The sequence below is a fragment of the Mustelus asterias genome, chromosome 24 (assembly GCF_964213995.1).
Source record: "Mustelus asterias chromosome 24, sMusAst1.hap1.1, whole genome shotgun sequence".
Lineage (NCBI taxonomy): Eukaryota > Metazoa > Chordata > Chondrichthyes > Carcharhiniformes > Triakidae > Mustelus > Mustelus asterias.
The window spans coordinates 8,129,299-8,152,425 of NC_135824.1; the positions used below are offsets into that span (position 1 = coordinate 8,129,299).

The window sequence follows — 23,127 nt, forward strand, 5'->3', positions numbered from 1 at the left end:
TACCTGCAGACGGGATCTTTTAGTCCCGCCAAAGGCGACCGCCCGGCAGCGCGATGGATGAGCCACGCGAAACATCGGAGACATTGACGGGACTGGAAGATCCCATCTGCGGCCAATGGCGAACTGCCTCCATTGTTGGAGGACACACTGCGGCTGGGGGGGGGGGGCAGAAAATCTGGCCTGCGGACAACCCAGCTTACCGGTCAATCAGCAACGGTGAAAATCCCCCAGCCGCTCCCAGTGGAATCAGCATTTTCCATTTCTATTACCCAGTTTTCTCTTTCACAGGGTGATGGGAATATTAGGTATTATGAAATTAGCACAGAGAAACCCTACCTTCACTATCTGATGGAATATCGCTCGCCTGCTCCGCAGAAAGGGATGGGTAAGATCTCATATTATTACCAGTCATTTCATAAGTGATATTGATGAATACCAGTGAGGGTCCCCCATCGTGGTTCGTGGGAGAGGACGGCACGGTAGCACAGTGGTTAGCACTGCTGTCTCACAACGCCAGGAACCCAGGTTCAAATCTGGCCTCGGGTCACTGTCTGTGCGGAGTCTGCACATTCTCCCCATGTCTATGTGGGTTTCCTCCAGGTGCTCCAGTTTCCTCCCACAGTCCAAAGATGTGCGGATTGGGCTGATTGGCCATGCTAAATTGACCCTAGTGTCAGGGGGACTATTTGTGGGGTTACAGGGTCTGGGTGGGGTTGTGGTCGGTGCAGACTCCATGGGCTGAATGGCCTCCTTCTGCACTGTCAGGATTCTACGAAACCAGGATTCTATGAACCAGTCCCCATAGATAGAAATCTCCATTGCTCAGTAAAATGGTGAGTGGTCTGAGTTTGGGCTGAGAGTTCACTGGAATAGACCGGAAAAAGGTTCACAATAAAATTCTAAATATGGCTGTGAATGTAAAGGGAGCACGAGGTTGCTGGTGTTGGGCAGACAGCCAATTGGCAGCTAGATTACCTGTGATGCACCATTCCGTCATCACAAAGAATACCTTGTGCAAAATGGCGTCTCCTTTCGCCAAGCACCCAAACGCTATTATTTTGCAACAACTTCACATTCTTCAGGGCCAGCGTTAGTGCAAAACTCCAAGCCGCAGCCAATGGCATTAGTTAACAATAATCTGCACAATTCCCTGTCCCCTGTGTCAGGGAGAGATGCTGGCGTGGTGGTAATGTCACCGGACTAGTAATCCACAGTCTCTGGCTAATGCCCTGGGGACATGGGTTCAATGCCCACTGCCACAGCAGCTGCTGGAATTTAAATTCAATTAATACATGGAATTGAAAGCAAGCCTCAGTAATGGTGACCATGAAACTATCATCGATTGTTGTAAAAACCCACCTGGTTTACTAGCTTAAGGGACGGTGGCACAGTGGTTAGCACTGCTGCCTCACAGCGCCAGGGACATGGGTTCAATTCCCAGCTTGGGTCACTCTCTGTGTGGAGTTTGCACGTTCTCCCCATTTGTGCGTGGGTTTCCTCCGGGTGCTCCGGTTTCCTTCCACAGTCCAAAGATGTGCGGGTTAGGTGGATTAGCTATGTTAAATTAACCCTAGCGTCACAGGGATTAGGAGGATAAATATGTGGGGTTACAGGAATAGGTCTTGGGTGAGATTGTGGTTGGTGCAGACTCGATGGACCAAATGGCCTCCTTCTGTACTGTAGGGATTCCAAATCTGGTCTGGCCTACATGAGACTCCAGATCCACGGCAGTATGGTTGACTCTTAACTGCCCCCTGAAATGGCCTTGCAAGCCACTCAGTTCAATGGCAATAAGCGATGGGCAACAAATGGTGGCCTTCACAGCGATGCCCATGTATTTATATAGCTCCTTTAAAGTGGTAAAACATCCCAATGGTATGAAAACATCCCAATGGTACAGGCGGCATGGTAGCGCAGTGGTTAGCACTGCTGCTTCACAGCTCCAGGGTCCTGGGTTCGATTCCCGGCTCGGGTCACTGTCTGTGTGGAGTTTGCACATTCTCCTCATGTCTGCGTGGGTTTCCTCCGGGTGCTCCGGTTTCCTCCCACAGTCCAAAGATGTGCGGGTTAGGTTGATTGGCCAGGTTAAAAATTGCCCCTTAGAATCCTGAGATGCGCAGGTTAGAGGGTTTAGCGGGTAAATATGTGGGGGTAGGGCCTGGGTGGGATTGTGGTCGGTGCAGACTCGATGGGCCGAATGGCCTCCTTCTGCACTGTAGGGTTTCTATGATTCTGTAGGGTTTCTATGATTCTATGAAGCCATTATCAAACAAAATTTGGCATCAAGCTGTATAAGAAGATAGTCGGACAGGTTTATGGTGGACTTTGAGGCGGAGAGGTTGAGGACCAAGGCGGCCGAAGGCATGGCCGCCATTGGTGGAGCAAAGAAATGTGAGGATATGCAGGAGGCCAGTTGTGTAGGAGTGAAGTTACGGTGATACTGGGACAGTGTGATGGATGGGATGATGGAGGGATCCTTCGTTAACTGTCTGCTGCCGGGTATCATTTAACCGAGAATCCTAAAACGTGAAGCAGGAGAAGACACCACCAAAAGTACAGACCAGGTCAATCGGCCATGGTTACTGCTCCATTCCCGAGAATGGACACGTCTTTTCAAGTAGGCAATGTGTGTGTTTCATATTCATGTTCAGTTTGAGAGTAATGTTTGAGAGTGAAGCTCACCGTTACTTTGCACCTGTTTACAGGGGTGATGCCCAAACACGGGCTGGACGTGTCCATCTGTGAGGTGTTCAGATTCTACAAGCTGGTTACTCTGAAAGGAGTGATTGAACCAATCTCCATGATCGTGCCAAGAAGGGTAAGTGGAATCCACACATTTAGTATCTCTGCTGTCAAATCCCGTTGCTGGGATAGACCGATGGTTAGGATCTGGGATACGCTTCCTCAAAAGGTGGTGGATGTATTTCCACAACAAACTTCCGAAAGGGAATATTTTTACTTTGTATTAATCCATTCACGGGATGTGGGCATTACTGGCGAGGCCAACACTTGTTCCCCATCCCTGGTTTCCCTTTGGAATGATGGTGGTGAGTCACCTTCTTGAACCACTGCAGTCCTTGTAGTTAAGGTCCTCTCGCAGTGCTGTCCAGTGAGGAGTTACATGATTTTGACCCAGTGACAACAGAGGTACGTACGGTAAGACCATAGAATTGTACAATCCCTACAGTACAGAAGGAGGCCATTCGGCCCATCGAGTCTGCATCGACAACAATCCCACCCAGGCCCTACCCATGTAACCCCAAGTTTTTACCCTGCAAAACCTTCTGACACTAACGGACAAATTTAGCATGGCCAATCAACCTAACCCGCACATCTTTGGAGTGATAGAGCACCCAGAGGAAACCCACGCAGACACAGGGAGAATGTGCAAACTCCACACAGACGGTCACCCAAGGCCGGAATCGAACCAGGGTCCCTGGTGCTGTGAGGCAGCAGTGCTAACCACTGTGCCACTGTGCCACCCAAAGATATTTCTACATCACTCATGAACCAAATTCCAGAAGGCAAATGGTACAGTGGTGATGATTCCAGGAATAACAGACAAGCATCTGCTTCAATGTACCACCAGGCACAGAAAGAGAACAACGATAGTGCAATGGAAAACCAGATGTCAATCTTTTACTTAATACTCGATTAATTTACAGAAGACAATGTTACAGATGTCTGCCTCTTCCATAACCAGTGCCCACTGGCTCAGAAGTTTCTATTTAAACTCGACTGAGTGACCTAAAACCAAATGAACAAGGGGCATTGCAATAAAACCATAACAGAAGCCCCCCCTTTGAATAATGAAAGAGGGGCTGCAGCCTCTGACAAGCGATATCTGCGTGGACACCTCAAAGTTATGGATAATACAGAGAGTGTGGGAGACAGTGAACCATCTTAACCACCTGTCGCATGGAAGTGGAGCGTGCAACACTCCTTCGCATCAAATCCCCGATGGTAAAGGGAGGGTACATCGGCTCAGAGAACCCTCCACTGGCGAACACTGCCATCTCCAAGTGGCAGCACAGAAAGCCATGGCTTGTCCGGACAGTTGGCGAGGGTGAGGAAGTGAAGGATGTGCAGCAGCAGCCCGTACAGAATGGAAAGGCGGAGAGAATTTCTGCCAGATTGTAGGGGCTGGGATTCCCGAGGGAGATCCCGGGACCCAGTACCAATGTAAAACTAAGCACCCTGAGCACATATAAGGAGAGACTTTACAGTGCCGCACCAGCGACTGTCAACCACCTCCCCCTCCACCTTTAATTTTTGTTAAATTTATTGATGATTTTTGTTTTACTCAAAGAGTATATAAATGAAGAGATTTTGTGTGTTGGTAAATATCCAGCTTACGGCCAAAGCCATTCAAAACCGAAAGACGTGCTGGTTAGGCGGAAAGGCCATGATAAATTCACCCTCGGTGTACCCGAACAGGCGCCGGAGTGTGGTAACTAGGGGATTTCCACAGTAACTTCATTGCAGTGTTATTGTAAGCCTACTTGTGACACTAATAAATAAACTTTTACTTTATAACTTAAAACAGTGCTGCTAAATCCCGTGGTGTCGATGCAGCTCAATCCAGTCCTCAAATAAATCCTATTTATTTTTACACAGAGGGTGGTGGGGGCCTGGAATGCGCTGCCAAGTAGGGTGGTGGAGGCAGGCACGCTGACATCGTTTAAGACTTACCTGGATAGTCACATGAGCAGCCTGGGAATGGAGGGATACAAACGATTGGTCTAGTTGGACCAAGGAGCGGCACAGGCTTGGAGGGCCGAAGGACCTGTTTCCTGTGCTGTACTGTTCTTTGTTCTTTGTTCTTATTCGTTTTTTTTAGTGATTTGATTTTTCATGTGCAGTCAAGTTTTTTTGATAACATTGCTGTGAAAAACCTTGGAAGATTCTACCACACTAAAAGCATGATATAAATGCAAGATGTTGTTGAGTTTTTTTCGTGGGACATGGGCGTCACTGGTTGGCCAGCATTTATTGCCCATCCCTAGTTACCCGAGGACAGTTGAGAGTCAACCACATTGCTGTGGCTCTGGCATCACATGTAGACCAGACCAGGTAAGGGCGGCAGATTTCCTTCCCTAAAGGACATTAGTGAACCAGATGGGTTTTTCCGACAATCAACAATGGTTTCATGGTCATCAGTAGATTCTTAATTCTAGATTTTTTTTGTTGAATTCAAATTCCATCAGCTGCTATGGTGGGATTCGAATCCGGGTCCGCAGAGCATTAGCTGAGCTTCTGGATTAATAGTCTAGCAGTAATACCACTGGACCATCGCCTCCCCACATGCTAATGGTCAGGCTCTATTCTAACAGCAACTTAAGCCAAAATCCCAAAGTGAGCCAAACACTGCAAGCCAGAAAACTGGATGACCCCTCGTTATCTGGGCATTCACATTTTCTGATCAACTAAAAACAAGGATCCTTCTAATCTGTTGCCCCAGCAGCACACTGATTGGAACAAAAGCAATACCTTCAAGAGAGGAAGGAGGAAAACCAGAGGGGAACTTTCTGTTTAAAAGGACACCTATGAGGAAGAGTGGGTAGCCATATTTTGTGGGAATGTAAACTGTAGTGTTTTCCCTCATTTTGATCCCCATCATCTCTTTAGGCCGTGCATCACCAGTAGGGATTCAAAGATGAAGGATTGGATAAGGTCCATGGGTTGTGAATGTAGCCCAGTCCATCACGCAAACCAGCCTCCCAACCATTGACACTGTCTATGCTTCCCGCTGCCTCGGAAAAGCAGCCAGCATAATCAAGGGCCCCACGCAACGCGGACGTTATCTCTTCCACCTTTCCGTGGCACATCGGCTTAGAGAACCCTCTGCCGGAGCAACAATGCCATCTCCAAAGGGAGAATCATTCACTTTGACGGGACATGCCAAGGAGCCATAACCTTACAACTAGAACAAGGCCGTTCAGGGGTGTTGTTGAGAATCATTACTCCGTCTGTTGAGATAGTTTTGTTCGTTAAGGGTATTTCACTGAGCCTGATTCCTCTTACATTTCAGTCTGAGACATATCAGGAAGATATCTACCCGATGACACCTGGAACTGAACCTGCACTCACAGCGGACGAGTGGCTGAGCGGCATGAACAGAGGTGCGAATATTTTGATTTGATTTATTATTGCCACATGTATTAGTATATGGTGAAAATTATTGTTTCTTGCGCGTTATACAGACAGAGCATACTGTTTATAGAGAAGGAAAGGAGAGAGCGCAGAATGTAGTGTTACAGTCATAACTAGAGTGCAGAGAAAGATCAACTTAATACAAAGTTGATCCATTCAAAAGTCTGATGGCAGCAGGGAAGAAGGTGTTCTTGAGTCAGTTGCTACGTGACCTCAGATTTTTGTATCCTTTTCCTGACGGAAGAAGGTGGAAGAGAGAATGTCCGTGGTGCGTGGGATCCTTAATTATGCTGGCTGCTTTGCCGAGGCAGCAGCAAGTGTAGACAGAGTCAATGGATGGGAGGCTGGTTTGCTTGATGGATTCGGCTACATTCACAACACTCTGTAGTTTCTTGTGGTCTTGGTCAGAGCAGAAGCCATACCAAATTGTGGTACATCTAAAAAGGATGCTTTCTATGGTGCATCTGTAAAAGTTGGTGAGATTTGTAGCGGACATGCCAAATTTCTTTAGGCTCCTGAGAAAGTTGGTGGGCTTTCTTAACTAGGTTTACATTTTAAGTTTATTTATTAGTGTCACAAGTAGTCTTACATTCACACTGCAGTGAAGTTACTGTGAAAATCCCCTGGTTGCCACACTCCGGCACCTGTTCAGGTACACTGAGGGAGAATTTAGCACGGTCAATGCATTTAACCAGCACATCTTTTGGACTGTGGGTGGAAACCGGAGCACCCAGAAGAATCCCATGCAGACACGGGGAGAACGTGCAGACTCTGCACAGACAGTGACCCAAGCCGGAATCGAACCTGGGTCCCTGGCGCTGTGAGGCAGCAGTGCTAACCACTGTGCCACCGAGCCGCCATCAGTGTGGAGGGACCAGGACAGGTTGTTGGTGATCTGGGCACATAGAAACTTGCAGGGAGGGAGCTGCTTCAGGCTGCCTGCAGTAGCAGGAGCCTGACAGCTCTCTCTTTTCTGTCAGACCCCTGCTACTGCTAATGTGCATGTACAGCATCCGAGTCTGCACATGCTCACTACCTCCCTTTCTAGACTTTCGGGCCCTGCCCACAGGCTTCTGCAGTGAGCAACAGAATCTTGCAGGCAGAGTGCGTATGGGGGGGCCCTGAAAAAACACCCAAAAGACAGATCTGAAACTCTCCCAATTTCAAGTCTGCCCAAAAAAATGGCAAAATCGCCCCCAACATGAATATTTTTCAACAAGTAGGCTGAGAGAAAAACTTGTTTATTATTTTCTGTCTCGGTGTTTCATGGCCAGAATGTGGGAATATGTGACACACTCTGGGTTTGCCAGAAGTTCAATATTTTAAGTCTGTGTTTATTACGAGCTCATACATTCTGTGCATTTTTGTTGCAGATCCAATTCTAATGTCATTGAAGGAAGGTTACAAATCTACAAATGTTGCCTTCAAGGTGCCTAAAAAGGACAAGAAAAGTGTTGTCGTGAACGGAATCGATCTATTAGAAAATGTGCCACCTCGGACAGAGAATGAGGTGGGTTCTGGAGAAGGCAGTAGCTTATCTCTCACTCTGGTTTATTCCCAAATCTTTGACTCTCCTGCCTTGTGGATAAGGAAGGTCCCATCTGCCCTCACGGGTGGACATAACAGTTCCATGGCACTATGTTGAAAAAGTGCAGGGGTATTCTCACCAGAGTCTTGGATCAATGAGTGGCACTCTCTCTCTCTCTCTCTCTCTCTCATCCAAGTCAGAGGCAGTCGGTTCAAGACCGTAAGAGTTTTAATAACGCCAAGTTAAAGTCCAACAGGTTTATTTGGGTAGGATTTGGTTCAAGACCCCCAGCAGGGCTTCAGCGCAAAAATTCCAGGCTGACCCTGCAGTGCAGCACTGAGGGTGTGCCACACTGTCATAACTGTGACTCTCAGATGAGATGTTAAACTGAAGCCACATCTGCTCTGTCAGGTGAATGTAAAAGGTCCCATGGCACCGTGGTGAAGAAGAGTGGGGGGAGTTCTCCCCATTATCCTCACTTAATATTTATCTCTTGATAAACATTGATGGCCTAGTGGTATTATTGCTGGACTATCAATCCAGAAACTCAGTTAATGTTCTGGGGACCCGGGTTCGAATCCTGTCACAGCAGCTGGTGGAATTTGAATTCAATAAAAAATATCTGGAATTAAGAATCTACTGATGACCATGAAACCATTGTCGATTGTCGGAAAAACCCGTCTGGTTCACTAACGTCCTTTAAGGAAGGAAATCTGCCTTCCTTACCCGATCTGGCCTACATGTGACTCCAGAGCCACAGCAATGTGGGTGACTCTCAACTGCCCTGGCAACTAGGGATGGGCAATAAATGCTGGCCAGCCCAGTGACTCCCATGTCCCACAAATGAATAAAAAAAAATCCAGGTTCTCTTTGTCATTGTGACTGATCTGTTTAAAATGTTATTTGTTTAGCTCCTCCGAATGTTCTTCCGACAACAGGATGAGATCCGGAGATTAAAGGAGGAACTGTCGCAAAAAGATGTAAAAATACGCCAACTGGAATTAGAGTTGAAGAACCTGCGGAACATTCCGAAGAGCACCTGACCCGAAAGGCGCACGCACCCCTCCTCACCCACCCATCCCCCCACCCCCGACATCTCACAACCGTCCCGAGCAGGCTGTAAGAACCCCAATCCTATAGGACCTGTAAAAAACAAACTCTCCAAATCCTTCCCAACATCCCAAAAGAAAAGATAAACTGGAAACCACACGTTTTTTTTAAAAAGATGATCAGTTGTGTACACAACTTAATGCAAGACCCTAGGTGGTCCATACACTGTGTCCCAGCAGGTACCTGGCGAGCTAAACCCCTGTTCTCATCAGCAGCTTAGAGACGTATATATATTTTAAAAGATTCTGTGCGCGTGAACCATTTTAACATTGTTTTACATTAAATCCTCCAAGGTGCCTCACAAATAGCGTCTTTTGTAAAGCTTTGGCCTGTGCAGCTTGCTAGGGTTCGGGCTAAATTTTAATATGTGAGCTCAGAACAAGTGCAGGCCATTCAGCCCACCTGGTCTCCTCCTTGTACATGTCCATGAATCACTACCTCAGTCGTGGACTCTCCATCCTCACCACCCCTCAATGGTTACGTCAGCTACAGTGCACCATTTTAACTTCTGGCCAACGCATTGGGATAATGACGGTACTCAGGCTGATGTAGGAACATTGAGTCCCTCTGACTTTCAGACTGAGCTAGGCACTGTTTCAAAATCAAGTGTCCTTACAGCAGGCAAAGCACTGATGAGAGCAGATTTTTCAATATCCAGCTTAATTAACGGAGCATTAAAATGGAAGATTTCCGCTGCATCCTGAGTGAGTAATTTCAACAATGTCCCCTCGCCTCTGTGGCCTGGTTTCAATTCCAGTTACTATGGCTGGGATGAAAGTTTATCCTTGCTAAGGTTCAATCAGATCCCCCTGACTTCTGCGGTGAATCTGCAACAGAAAACTGTCCATAAATTGGGATCCTAACGGCTTTAAGGTTGTCTCATGTGGGAAGTGGGAACGTCCAACCTGATGCAGTAAAATGTTTCTCTGAGGACGTTCTTGACCCGTGGTGCCAACGGGTTGGGTATGCCACACCCGAGCTGGGAATTTGGAATGTAGACACTGGACGGCAAAGTGATTCCAGTCCCTGCGTACACAGCGATAACACACTGAGCTCATGGAAGGTCCCATCCCACCCAATCTTTAACCTCGGTGAATACCGACTGCCATGTTGGGACTCGCAACGAGGATCTTTCGTGACAGCATTTGTTCAAAGGTTTTTTGGTAAAGCCTTGAGTTCCCTTTAAAGAGGGCACTGCCATCTCGCTTTGAGCGGTGAGGTTGATCTTCAGTGATGGTGACACATCGGCTGTTATGCTGAAATCCACCACTGGGAGGTAGGTTCTGCCTGAAATGTAGCCTAGACCCACCCAGAAGTCTGTCTGTCTTGTGTATTCGAGGGAAAGAACACTTGTTCTGGCAAATGTGATACCATTGCAAGGGCAAGGGTCAATTTCCCTAAATCAAGCAGCTTTCAATGTTTCTATAGCACTTGGGGCGAATGGGATCACAGGTTATGGGGAGAAAGCAAGATTAAGCTATTGAGTTGGATGATCAGCCATGGTCATGATGAATAGGGTAGCAGGCTCGAAGGGCCGAATGGCCTCCTCCTATTCCTATCTTTTATGTTTCTATGTTTGCTTACATACACAAAGATTTGAGTAGAAATATGAGTTGGGGCAACTGGAGACTAATCTTTCACCTCAAAGGTCTAATGGATTATCATTTCCTCTGTCGGTTGTAAGTGTCCTACACTGAGCTGAGTTTGGGCTGCCTTGCTCCAGTTCCTATTTAGTATTGCGCTCAGTATTGGCCCTGTTTTGACACTAATTGCCAATGCCATTCAGACAGGCCTTGGAAATTCTGGACGCTGGAAGTAATGCTCTTTCTTTAAGGTTGTTCGTTGAGGGATGTGCTTTGAGATTGGTGTTGGAGGCACATTGCTGAGGTGGAGTGATGGGATCTACACAGAGCTGAACTTGGTGAACTTTGACCCCTTTCACAAGAATGATGTCAATTACATAGCAAAGGCAAAAAACTGCAAAGCTTGGGAAAATGTGCTGAAGTTTGAATGTTGATCATTGGCCATTCAAATTCCACTTCCCTGAGGCAGAAAATATCCTTTCTTTCCTTTCTCCCCGGATAACTAAGAACAAGAAATAGTTGGGAGTGGACAATAATTGGGCTAAGGACAATATTTAACATATGGGTGGAGCTGGAGCACAGCCAGCGTTTAAAGATACAGGCAATAGTTTGGACAGAGGCATTAGTGTGGATGCGGCAGAAATTGTGGAGCAGGAAATAGTTTGGACGTGGATAATTTAAAGAAAAGGCACAAGATGCAAGTCCCCCCCCTCCCTCGCCCCTTCCCCCCCATCCCCATTGCTTTCTCCATGGCAGTGCCTCAGCCAATCAGAGTCAACTTGACAACCAAGCAGCAGCCTTTTCTCCTGTAGTGTAAATTGTGATCATTTGAAATTTGGCACTCTTGTGTTTGTCCTGATGAGTGCAAGATGCAAAACGTCTGCAGCATGTTGCTCTTTTCAGCGACATTCACAAGATATATCCTGCTTTGGAAAATGCAAAAAAACCCAAGCCGCTTCTGCGCACTCCTTGACATAAAATTGTTTTGTAAAACACCTTACACAGTGAAACTTTATCACAATTCCTTTGAATATCTTCATGATCCCAGACAGTCTCAGGCTGGCGAAGCCACTGGCTGGATTTCTGCCGATATATAACCCCAATTCCTCCGGAGAAATTCTGGAACAAAGGTTCAAGGTGAGAGAAGGATAGTTTAAGGGAGATGTGCGGGGGAAGTTTTTCACACAGAGAGTGGTGGGTCTCTGGAACGCGCTGCCAGAGGAGGTGGTGGAAGCAGGTATGAGCAACATTTAAGAGGAATCTGGATGGGTACAAGAATAGGGAGGGAATAGAGGGATATGGACTGAGTAAGGGCAGAAGGTTTTTTGTTTGGTTTAGTTAGGGTAAAGCTGAGATGAGGAGGAATTTCTTTAGTCAGAGGGTGGTGAATCTGTGGAACTCATTGCCACAGAGGGCTGTGGAGGCCAGGTCATTGAGTGTCTTTAAGACAGAGGTACTTGGATTCTTGATCAATCAGGCAATCAAGGGTTACGGGGAGAAGGCAGGAGAATGGGGATGAGAAGCATATCAGCTTTGATTGAATGGCAGAGCAGACGCGATGGGCCGAGTGGCCTAATTCTGCTCCTATATCTTATGGCATCGTGATTGACACGGGCTCGGAGGGCCGAAGGGCCTGTTCCTGTGCTGTACCTTTCCTTGTTCTTTGTAAAGACCGCTCATACTGTGTGGGGGGTAAACCTTGGCATCGTCAAAAGAGTGATTGAAGTCAATGCAAATAAAACGCGGGGGAGTTGAAAAATGTTGCAACTCATTAGAATCGCCCAATGTGAGGAGCTGCCCCAAAGCCTTTCCAACTGCAAGCTGCCAATCCAGCAGCTAACTTGAACAATCAGCAGGGCATCAATCACACAAGGATATTTGAATTGAATCGGTGGCTAAATCCTATTTCTTTGCAGCTTGTGCAGTAATCACCAAGCCTGCTAAACCCTATTGAGCACCTCAAAACACTGAACAGCCTGCGACTGCCAACATTACAGCTTCTCTGGTTACCTACCAGGGATAGGATTAGACTAACAACTCTGCACTTAACACACATTAACATATTTAACAGGATCAAGGTACAGACACACATTAATGCCTTTGGCATAACAGCCTCAAATGCGACTAGCAGAATGAGTCTAATAAATAATCCATCATATTGGCTTCCAACAGTGTACAGTATCTTTGATAAGTCTGCCTGTTAAGTGGGTCTCATTCGCACCTTTTGTGGCAAAGTCAGTCAAGGTTGTAGAGTGAAGAGAAACGAAAGGTAATTTTAAGAATGTTTCATTTCCATACCTGTGCTGCCGGTTCCCACTCCTCGACTCCCATCATTTTTTTTCCCCTGTGATGTCAAAGGCACTGAGAGAAGGTCACTGAGAGATCAATTGCATTCACACCTCATGGAGGTGTGTTGTACCCTCATGGAGTCCCCACAGTTTCTCACATCCAATTAATGGCATTGTTGGTGTGAAGTAAGAGTTCGCTGCCATTCTCCAGCTGTGATGTGGAGATGCCGGCGTTGGACTGGGGTAAACACAGTAAGAAGTTTAACAACACCAGGTTAAAGTCCAACAGGTTTATTTGGTAGCAAAAGCCACACTTTTGCTACCAAATTTGCTTTTGCTACCAAATAAACCTGTTGGACTTTAACCTGGTGTTGTTAAACTTCTTACTGTGTTCTCCAGCTGCACAGACAAGGCACCTCCCTGACCACAGACGGTGAAGGGGAGATCGAATCGAGGTGCGGGCTGGAACAGAGGAACAGGAGAGGGGTCCAGAGGAGGTTCACGGGAATGATCCCGAGAATGAAAAGCTGGGCAGCACAGTGGCACAGTGGTTAGCATTGCTGCCTTACAATGCCAGGGACCCGGGTTCAATTCCCGGCTTGGGTCACTGTCTGTGCGGAGTTTGCACATTCTCCCCATGTCTGCGTGGGTTTCCTCAGGGTGCTCCGGTTTCCTCCCACACTCCAAGGATGTACAGGTTAGGTGGATTGGCCATGCTAAATTGCCCCTTAGTGTCCAAAGATATGCAGATTAGATGGATTGGCTGTGCTAAATTGCCCCTTAGTAGAGGGGGACTAGCTAGGGTAAATGCATGGGGTTATGGGGATAGGGCCTATGTGGGATTGTGATCGGTGCAGACTCGATGGGCCAAATGGCCCCCTTCTGCATTGTAGGATTCTATGATTCTAAGTCACTGAAGGCAAATGCAGTCTCACACAGCAAGATCCCTCAAACAGTAAGGGAGGTGAATGAGTGGATGATGATGATGTTTTGTGGTGTTGGCTGCAGGGGGCGATGTTGGCCAGGAACATCTTGCTTTAAATATTGGCATGGGATCTTTCCTATCCATACAGATAAATAGGGTCTCCGGTTCAGTGTAGGATAAGCAAATCCCTGTGGTGGAATCTTCAGGAATGAAAGATTAATCTCCTCACACTGCTATAAAAAACATTTATCAGGGAAAAGCATTTTAAAAATTATGTGTGTTTTCATTTTCATTAAACTTGTTTGTTGTAAATATATTGGAGATGGGAAGTAAAAGGTCTGTTTGACCGGGTGGGATGGTTGGAGCCAGGAGGGTCTCATCATGAATGTCCCGACCAGAATTGGCAACCTTTTTGTTTACCGTCTGACAAGGTGGCACTTCCATCAGTGGGGCATTGCCCTCATTGGTATCAGCCCAACTGTGGTATTGCTGGAGTGAGGTTTGACCCCACAATCTTCCAAGATCAAAATAAATTTGTTTCCCAAACCCGCAGAATGGGTCATTATTTTAAGGATTGGTGGACCTCGCAGGGAGACTCACCCAGAGGGGAGCACGCATCGGGATTCAGGCGTGCATCCAAGTCTCTGCGATGAACTCCACTCAGGCAAGACGCTGTCACAGGAGGGGCATTGACAGAAAGTTCCTCATTGGGAATGGATGCCCAGCTAAGGCATTCAGTTTGGTGCTGGTTCACGCCCCGCTAAACGGATCTGAGAACTATCAAGATAAGCTCAGGTAGGGATGATTAAATTTGTCTTGAAGACGGTGACAGTCCTTATGTCCCTGAGGTCATGGTTGTGCTGAGGATTAAGTGTGTAAAATGGCGGATATGTGGCTGGATAGGGATTCTTGATGGATATTCTTCGGGAATGGGGAGCAAAGCTTTGCTGAACCTTCCATCAGGAGGTTGGTGAGTTATGGAAGGTTCAACAGGACAGAAGGTACTGGCTTGATGGCTCAGTTAGTCTTTTCTTTGCTATTTCTGGGATTGAGTCAACAATTTCTCAACATAGAGCTGTAGAAGTGCTCAGTCCCAACTCCGAGGTCCCCCTACCGCCCCCCGCTTCGCCCCTCCTGACCCGATCCCCACCCCCCCCCCCACTTCGCCCCTCCTGACCCGATCCTTCCCCACCCCCCCCCACTTCGCCCCTCCTGACCCGCTCCTTCTCCACCCCCCCCCCCCCACTTCGCCCCTCCTGACCCGCTCCTTCTCCACCCCCCCCCCACTTTGCCCCTCCTGACCCGCTCCTTCCCCACCCCCCGCCCCCCCCCACTTCGCCTCTCCTGACCCGCTCCTTCCCCACCCCCCGCCCCCCCACTTCACCCCTTCTGACCCTCTCCTTCCCCAGTCCTTCATCCAGTTTGGAGCTGATTTCACTTTTACCATTTCAGCTCCTCCAGAAATACCCAATCGCATCAGAGGGTGTGTCCCTTTCATGTTAATTTCTAGACTGTAAGGTAATCCCCAATTAGTCTGGGCTCCTGTCTCTGACAAGCTGCACCCTCAGACTCTGTGAGATAGAGATGAACAAATCCCATTTGGTTTCTATCCAGTGGGACCCGTTTCATCTTCAAAACAACATTAGAAAAACTGCACATCAAACAAACTGGTGCCACTGTTACCGTGCACCGCAGAGATGATAAAATGATTTAAAACCATCGCTGCCTTGGACATCCTCATAAATAATAGCGGATATAAACATTTTCCTCAGCAGACTAACTTTGGCATTCACAAATTCCAGAGTATGTTTTATACAAATTCCAGAGTATGGACTGCACATTGCCTGTATAGTTCATCGATGGCTATCCTCCGAGTAGCTCCTGGTAGGTCCAAGACACAGGAGTGCCAGGTTTGACTGGCCACTGGAAGCCATTCTTGGCAGCACCAAAACGTGGCATTATGCAGATACTTCGCCAGCTGAATAAATGGAACATCATTGTCTGTCGCTGGGGTAAATGGAATAAAAATTGCCTCAAGCAAAGCAGCAATTATCAGAGCATTGAATGCAGGAAGTGCTTAAAGGGGCAGTGTCACCGTGGACAATTCTCCGCCAAGTGGCACAAAGGCTGTGTGGTCAGGAACAACACGAGAATGGGCACAACTCCTCAATGAGTCGAGTGTTGCACCACAAGATGTAACATTGAAGTTTATTTATTAGTGTCACAAGTAGGCTTACATTAACATTGCAATGAAGTTACTGTGAAAATCCCCTTGTCGCCACATTCCGGCGCCTGTTCGGGTACACTGAGGGAGAATTTAGCATGGCCAATACACCTAACCAGCATGTCTTTCGGACTGTGGGAGGAAAACCGGAGCACCCGGAGGAAACCCACGCAGACATGGGGAGAATGTGCAGATTTCGCACAGTGACCCAAGCCGGGAATCAAACCTGGGTTCCTGGCGCCATGAGCAGTAGTGCTAATCACTGTGCCACCGTGCCACCATAGGCACACACACCTAACTCAGAAGGTGATCGATATGCATACATACTTTCTCAGACTCTCTGGGACATGGGAAGGTTCTTTACAATGAAGGATTTGAACCCTGGGTCAATATTCCAATATCACCACCAACACAACCAGACTGCCCAAAACCAGACCTTTTCCAGGTCTGTAGACAGCGGAGGACTTCTCAGAGACCTGTGGCTGCCTTCTAGCGTGCCTGCTGTAATTAATTTATTGCCTTTAGTCTTGATTTTCCTTTTTCGCAAAAAGGTGAGGAGAAATATATAAACTGAATCTACCCTGGTCAGTACTAAACTGACTCAGTAAGTCCAGGAAGGATTCTGGTTGGATTATCTGTCTGTGCAGAGTTTGCCCGGCAGCTATTGGGGCAATTGGGAGTGGAGGGTAATAGGGCTGTAGGCAGTACATGGGATGTGGGCAGTGCTGGGGCATGGCCGGCATTTAAAGATACAGGCAATAGTTTGGACAAGGGCAGTAGTGTGGATGTGGGCAAAAGTTGTGGGGCAGGAATTAATTTGGACCCAGCTGGCTTGAATCTGGGCTGTAATTGGGGAGTGACTGGGATCCACGCGAATGAGTGAAGAAGAGAGCCTGAAACTTCATTCCAGCGCATCGTCCCGTAACCTTTGGCAAAACGTGTCAGTGAATCGTGAGAGAGAATGCACAAGTATGGGTGGACAAGAGTGTGTGTGAGCATGTGTATGTGTGAGCACATTGTGTGTGTGTGAGCACGAGTGTGTGAGCGTGTGGGTGCATGTGTGAACATGTGTGTGTGTGCGAGGGTGTGTGTGTGAGCGTGTGTGTGTGAGCGTATGTGTGTGTGTGTGTGAGAGAGTGTGCGTGTGTGTGAGCGTATGTGTGTGCATGTGTGTGTGTGAGAGTGTGCATGTGTGTGAGCGTGAGCATGCATGTGAGTTAGTAAGAATTTTACCTCACCTCCATTAAACGCAGCCACTCTGAAAACCTCACGGAAACACTTACGCAGTCTCAAGCAGTCTTTCAGCAACTTTCAGTTGCTGTTCCTTTTAACCTGCAATTGTCCTTGAGGCCGTGTGACATTAACAGGAATTAAGAATCTACTGATGACCATGAAACCATTGTCAATTGTTGTAAAAACCCATCTGGAAGGAAATCTGCCGTTCTTACCTGGGTCTGGCCTACGAGTGATTCCGGAGCCACAGCAATGTGGTTGACTCTCAACTGGTTTTATCATAGCTCCGAAGACCTGGGTTCGATTCCCGGCTTGGGTCACTGTCTGTGCGGAGTCTGCACATTCTCCCCGTGTCTGCGTGGGTTTCCTCCCACAGTCCAAAGATGTGCGGGTTAGGTGGATTGGCCATGCTAAATTGCCCCTTAGTGTCCCGGGAAAAGTGTGTTTGAGGGATTAGTGGTGTAAATATGTGGGGTTACCGGAATAGGGCCTTGGCGGGATTGTGGTCGGTACAGACTTGATGGGCTGAATGGCCTCCTTGCGCTCTGTAGGGATTCTATGATTCATGCACTGAAACTGTTGCATTTCAATGAGTTCCTAAAATGTTTCCTTTTCCCGTTCCCCAAATTGTGTTAAAATTCAAACTTACCGAAGCGATGGGCTTTGTTCGTTCGAATGTCTCCTCTGTCCTGTGATTGGGTAAATGTGATAAAGTTACTGAGGTTGTATTTTATCTGGGTTTTTAGAATTTGTTGCAGGTTTTTTTCACTTTGTCGACTATCATCGACTCTCTTTGTTTGTGGGATGAACACTTCCCTCTTCCACTTGTTACAATCTTTGATTAAACCTTGAAGTTAACACATCGCATTTCCCATGTGTGGCACGGTGGCGCAGTGGTTAGCATTGCTGCCTCACAGCGTCAGGAACCCTGGTTCGATTCCCAGCTTGGGTCCCTGTCTGTGTGGAGTTTGCACATTCTCCCCGTGTCTGCGTGGGTTTCCTCCGGGTGCTCCAGTTTCGTCCCACAGTCCCAAAGATGTGTGGGTTTGGTTGATTGGCCGTGCTAAATTGCCCCTTACTTTCAGGGTGATTAGCAGGGTAAATAGGTGGGGTTACAGGATAGGGCCTGGGTGTTACTGTTGTCAATGCAGGCTCGATGGGCCGAATGGCCTCCTTCTGCACTGTAGGGATTCTATGATTCTCCATGTCAGCCATCTTGTATATGAAAGATGTTTGTATATGTCAGCTAAACATGTCCAATAGCAGAGGCAGTTTACCAGTTTGAACTGACTGGGCCGCAGCGTATCTTGCATTCGAGTTGTTCCAGTAAATTTTACTCCTAAATTAGGCATTTTCCAGAGTTGCACAGGCCAGGTAACCTCCTGTGTTCCATTGTCAGTCAGTGCCGGTTGTGCCTTGGGTGGGCTGCACTTTCCGATACCTCTCAGCAGTTGCTACACCAGGGAGGGAGTTAGCCAGTGTATCGCTGCTCACCATGGTGTGGCTTCTTTTAGTCCGTGTACATGGACATGACCATCAAGTGAGAGTTCAGCTTCCATGGTCGAGCAGTCCACACTGCCTGCCTCATGCACAAGTAAGTTCTTAGAGCAGCTTGCAAGGAAAGGGTCAAACCTGTTTGGAAGGCACCCCACCATCCAGGGAGAAGGAAGGGGGGAAGGGGGAGAATCGTAGAATCTCTACAGCGCAGAAGGAAGCCATTCAGTCCATCGAGTCTGCACCGACCACAATCCCACCCAGGCTATACCCGCAACCCCACATATTTAACCTGCTAATCCCCCCGACACTAAGGGTCAATTTAGCATGGCCAATCAACCTAACCCGCACTTGTTTGGACTGTGGGAGGAAACCGGAGCACCCGGAGGAAACCCACGCAGACACGGGGAGAATGTGCAAACTCCACACAGACAGTGACCCAAGCCAGGAATCGAACCCGGATCCCTGGCGCTGTGAGGCAGCAGTGCTAACCACTGTGCCACCGTGCCGTCCCAGAGGTGATTGGAGTAGGACGGTACAGATTGTCAGAGGAGGCTTTTGAATGTTCTGAGGGATTAGAACAGTTAAGAAGCAGGATGGAGCACACACTGCTGTGTTTCTCTGTGCAGATTCAGCCAAAGGAGAGGTGAGGATTGCAAAAGACGATGAGAAGCCAGGACTTTTCCAGGTTCACTTTGACCATGGATTGGGTGACCACCTGTCAGCCTTGAGCCCGGAAAAGCCACTGTTCTAAAGAAGTGTTTTTCAAGCTTTTTTGTGCTAAATGAAAACCCTTGTGATGCACTATCAATTACGACGCGGAGACTTCTGAGAGTGAGGGAAAACTAATAGGCTTTTATTCACAGAGAACAGGAGCACACCCTTGTAGCTGACCTGGTCTGAACTGAGGCAAGGAGGAGGGACCATCACCTTTATACCCCACTCTGGGTGGAAAGGGAGGGGTCTCAGGTGGAAAGGGAGGAGTCTCGGGCCAGGTGCAGCATGGGTGTGTCCAGGCACATACATGTAGTAACAGTGGTTCACCACACCTTGCAAATACGGACAGTCTCCCGGGAAACCCCTGCAAATTTCAACCCTTTTCAGTATGACCCCCTTGTTCCTTGTCACACTGTCCAAGCGTCTAGTTCTAGTTTCTATGAATGTATGAAACCAGCCAGAGAGTAACTCTGCTGTCAAGCACGTTTTAGCCTTCATAAAACCATGCTGACTTTGATGGATTGCGTTTTGACTTTCCAAATGTCCTCTTCTTACTTCCTCATTAATGGATTCCAGCAATTTCCCAACAACAGATGTTAAACTAACTGGTCTATAGTTTCCTACTTTCTGCCTCCTTCCCTTTTTGAATAAGGGCGTTATATTCGCATTTTCCCAATCCACTGGAACCTTTCCCGCATCCAGAGAATTTTGGAATATTATAACCAATGGATCCATTCACCAGAATTTTCCCCTCTCGCCTGCCGCGGGAATTGCAGCGGGTGTGGGGGTTGGGGTGGGGTGGGGGCATGGGAGGTGCAGACCATGCAAAGGTCCTTTGACCTCGGGCGGGATGTTCCGGTTTTGGGGGTGAGCGCGGCCAGAAAATCCCACCCATTATCTCTGCCGCCACTTCCTTTAAGACCTTAGGATGTAGGCCAGCAGGCTTGGACATTGAGTAAATTTAAGAAGGAGATAGACAGATTTTTAATGAGTAATGTGTTAAAGGGTTATGGAGAACGGGCAGGAAAGTGGAGTTGAAGCCAAGGTGAGATCAGCCATGATCTTATTGAATGGCGGAGCAGGCTCGAGGGGCTGAATGGCCTACTCCTGCTCCTAGTTCTTATGTTCTTATGTGTGTGTTTGTAAATGTGTGTACACATACACGTGTGCATGTGGAATGAGTGGGGGGGTTTGTGTGCATCTGAAGTGTGCATGTATCTGTGGCTGTATGTGTCTGGAAGCGTATATGCGCCTGCGAGTGTGTGCGTATCTGAGAGTGCGTGTGTAGCTGAGTGTGTGCATCTGCGGGCATGTGCGTGTGTAAATGTGTATACATCTGTGAGTATCTGCAAGCGTCTGTGAGTCTACGAACATGTACACATCTGTGAATGCTTGTGTATCTGCAAGTATGTGCATCTGTGCGTGTGCATCTGTGAGTGTATGCAACAATAAGTATGTGCATTTGTGGGTATGAGTGTCTGTGAATCTGCAAGCAAGTGGTTTAGTGGTTAGCACTGCTGCCTCACAGCGCCAGGGACCCGGGTTCAATTCCTGGCTTGGTCCACTGTCTGTGCGGAGTTTGCACGTTCCCCCCGAGTCTGCGTGGGTTTCCTCCACAGAGCAGTTTGACATCTCCAGTTTCCTCCCACAGTCCAAAGATGTGCGGATTAGGCTGATTGCCTATGCTAAATTTCCCCTTAGCGTCAGGTGGGTTAGCAGGGTAAATATGTGGAGTTACGGGGATAGGGCTTGAGTGGGATCGTTGTCGGTGTTGACTCGATGGGCCGAATCGCCTCCTTCTGCACTGTAGGGATCCTATGAAGATTCAATGTGTGCATCTGTGCGTGTATGTGAATCCGTGAACAAGTGTGCGTCTGTGAGTGTGTGCGTCTGAGTTAAAGAATTAGTCAAGATGAAGATGCAGTAGATTTGTGAGTGCCGCATGGTGAAAATGCTGCTAAAACTTCATCTTGTCCAAATGAAAGAATCATTCGCACACACACACATGATAGTGATCAGCAGCAGGAATATTGGATAACAGGGGGATTGCACCCTTAAACTGCCGGTTAAGCTGACACAGATCTGGAGTTGGGCATTAGTTGTCCCGGGTGGCTCCTGTCCAACATCGCAAAGCGCGCACATCCACAGAGCAGTTTGACATCACAATTTTATTTAAAATAGGTACTGACACGGTAATGAAATTTAAATCATTTTTCTAGTTTCATTAAGTCTTCATGCACAATATGTTAATGACACTCAAAAGCAAAATGCTGGAAATTAGAAATAAAAGCAGAAAATAGCAGCAATATCTGAATGGTTCTGTTAAAAGGTCAACACCTTGAAATTTAAACTCTCTCGCTCTCCACAGATGCTGCCAGACCTGTGAGTAATTCCAGCATTTCCTTGAATTAGACTTGGAGAAGTCCCCCAACCATTTACCTAATAGAACTTATCATATCTGTATGAGATGTAAATCTTGCATCTGCAACTATATCTAAATTTCTATATCTCCGTTTATACTCAGAATGGTGACGGTAAACCTGTCATAGAGCAATTATTCCCTGCCACCAGTGGACAGCTTTTCAGAGGTGGTTCCCAGTATAAGTGTAGACATAGGAAGTCACAATGGAGGTACGAAAATGAAGACAGAATGGGGATTGAAGTAACCCTGATCTAGTTATTGCACCATCCTCTAACGCTAAGACTTATTTGTGACTGTCAATGTGACCAACTAAGAGTTTAAAAGTTCATTTATTAGTGTCACAAATAGGCTTACATTAACACTGCAGCAAAGTTACTGTGAAAATCCCCTAGTGGCCACACTCCAGCGCCTGTTTGGGTACGCTGAGGGAGAATTTAGCATGGCCAATGGGCCTAACCAACACATCTTTGGGACTGTGGGAGGAAGCCGGAGCACCCAGAGGAGATCCACACAGAAACAGGGAGAACATGCACAGACAGTGACCCAAGTCAGGAATCGAACCCAGGTCATCCCTGGCGCTGTGAGGCAGCAGTGCTAACCACTGCGCCACCGTGCCATCCCAGCACTATTTTAGTAGCACTATTTTTTAAAAACTGAATCAGCAAACACTGTTGCACTAAAGATTTCTGGCTCAGTTGGAGCTGATTCAGGACGTGTCCTTAAGACTGAGGCCAAAGTTTAAACCCTCCAGGAGAGGAATCCTGGGAGACCACAAGACATACTGTGAAACCGCCACTCCAGCATTCTATTACCACATTGTATTACACACACACACACTGTCGTTCATCTGTCTTTTGCAACATTTAAAAGCATGTAGAGATAATCTGCTAATGTAAAAAGATTCACATCTAACTTGCTTTCAGAGCAACCGTGGCCCTTATCGAGCTGAAGGTGATGTAATCTCATTGATCCATTGGCAACTTACTCTGTCATCTCATTTTGCCTCGGTTATGGAAGCCTGTTTGTTTCTATATCCTCACTGGTGGGAGATTGGGGAGAAATTTACTTATTTTAATCTGTGTGCCGTGCAGCAAGGGCGTGCTGTTAAGATTATTGATGGGGCAAACATTTGCTTGGGGAACAGTGACATTCGCATAGCAGTGAAGACTTTGCAGGAAAGTCGCAGTAACATCTCAACCCCAGAGTGATCCTGGTAAGGGAACATGAGCAAAAGAACCCTTTCAGTGAGAGGATAGATACTGAGGGGATCGAACATGGTGAGATGCCAGGATGTAAAGTAGCCAATGGAGGTAACAGAGACAATACTAATTGATCGGACTTAGTGGGGTGGGCAGGTTAGATAATGTTGATGCCTTCCCATATGGTGGGCCAATGAGTTCAACACCCCTTCATGTGAACTGTTCTAATTAGATGCTAGTTAAAGACCCTG

The 23,127-nt window shown here is 47.4% G+C and overlaps 1 protein-coding gene across 2 annotated transcripts in view; it reads left to right on the forward strand.

The window, feature by feature from the left end:
- coro2ba (coronin, actin binding protein, 2Ba) overlaps positions 1–9,816 on the forward strand; it is a 166,336-nt gene extending 156,520 nt beyond the window's left edge. For both annotated transcript variants that reach the window (XM_078241250.1, XM_078241249.1), the window contains 5 exons: positions 289–385; positions 2,706–2,818; positions 6,032–6,122; positions 7,527–7,663; positions 8,593–9,816. In XM_078241250.1, the coding sequence (XP_078097376.1) occupies positions 289–385; positions 2,706–2,818; positions 6,032–6,122; positions 7,527–7,663; positions 8,593–8,724 (570 nt within the window). In that variant the 3' untranslated portion in view covers positions 8,725–9,816. The remainder of the gene's footprint in view (positions 1–288; positions 386–2,705; positions 2,819–6,031; positions 6,123–7,526; positions 7,664–8,592) is intronic.
- Positions 9,817–23,127: the final 13,311 nt, after the last annotated feature.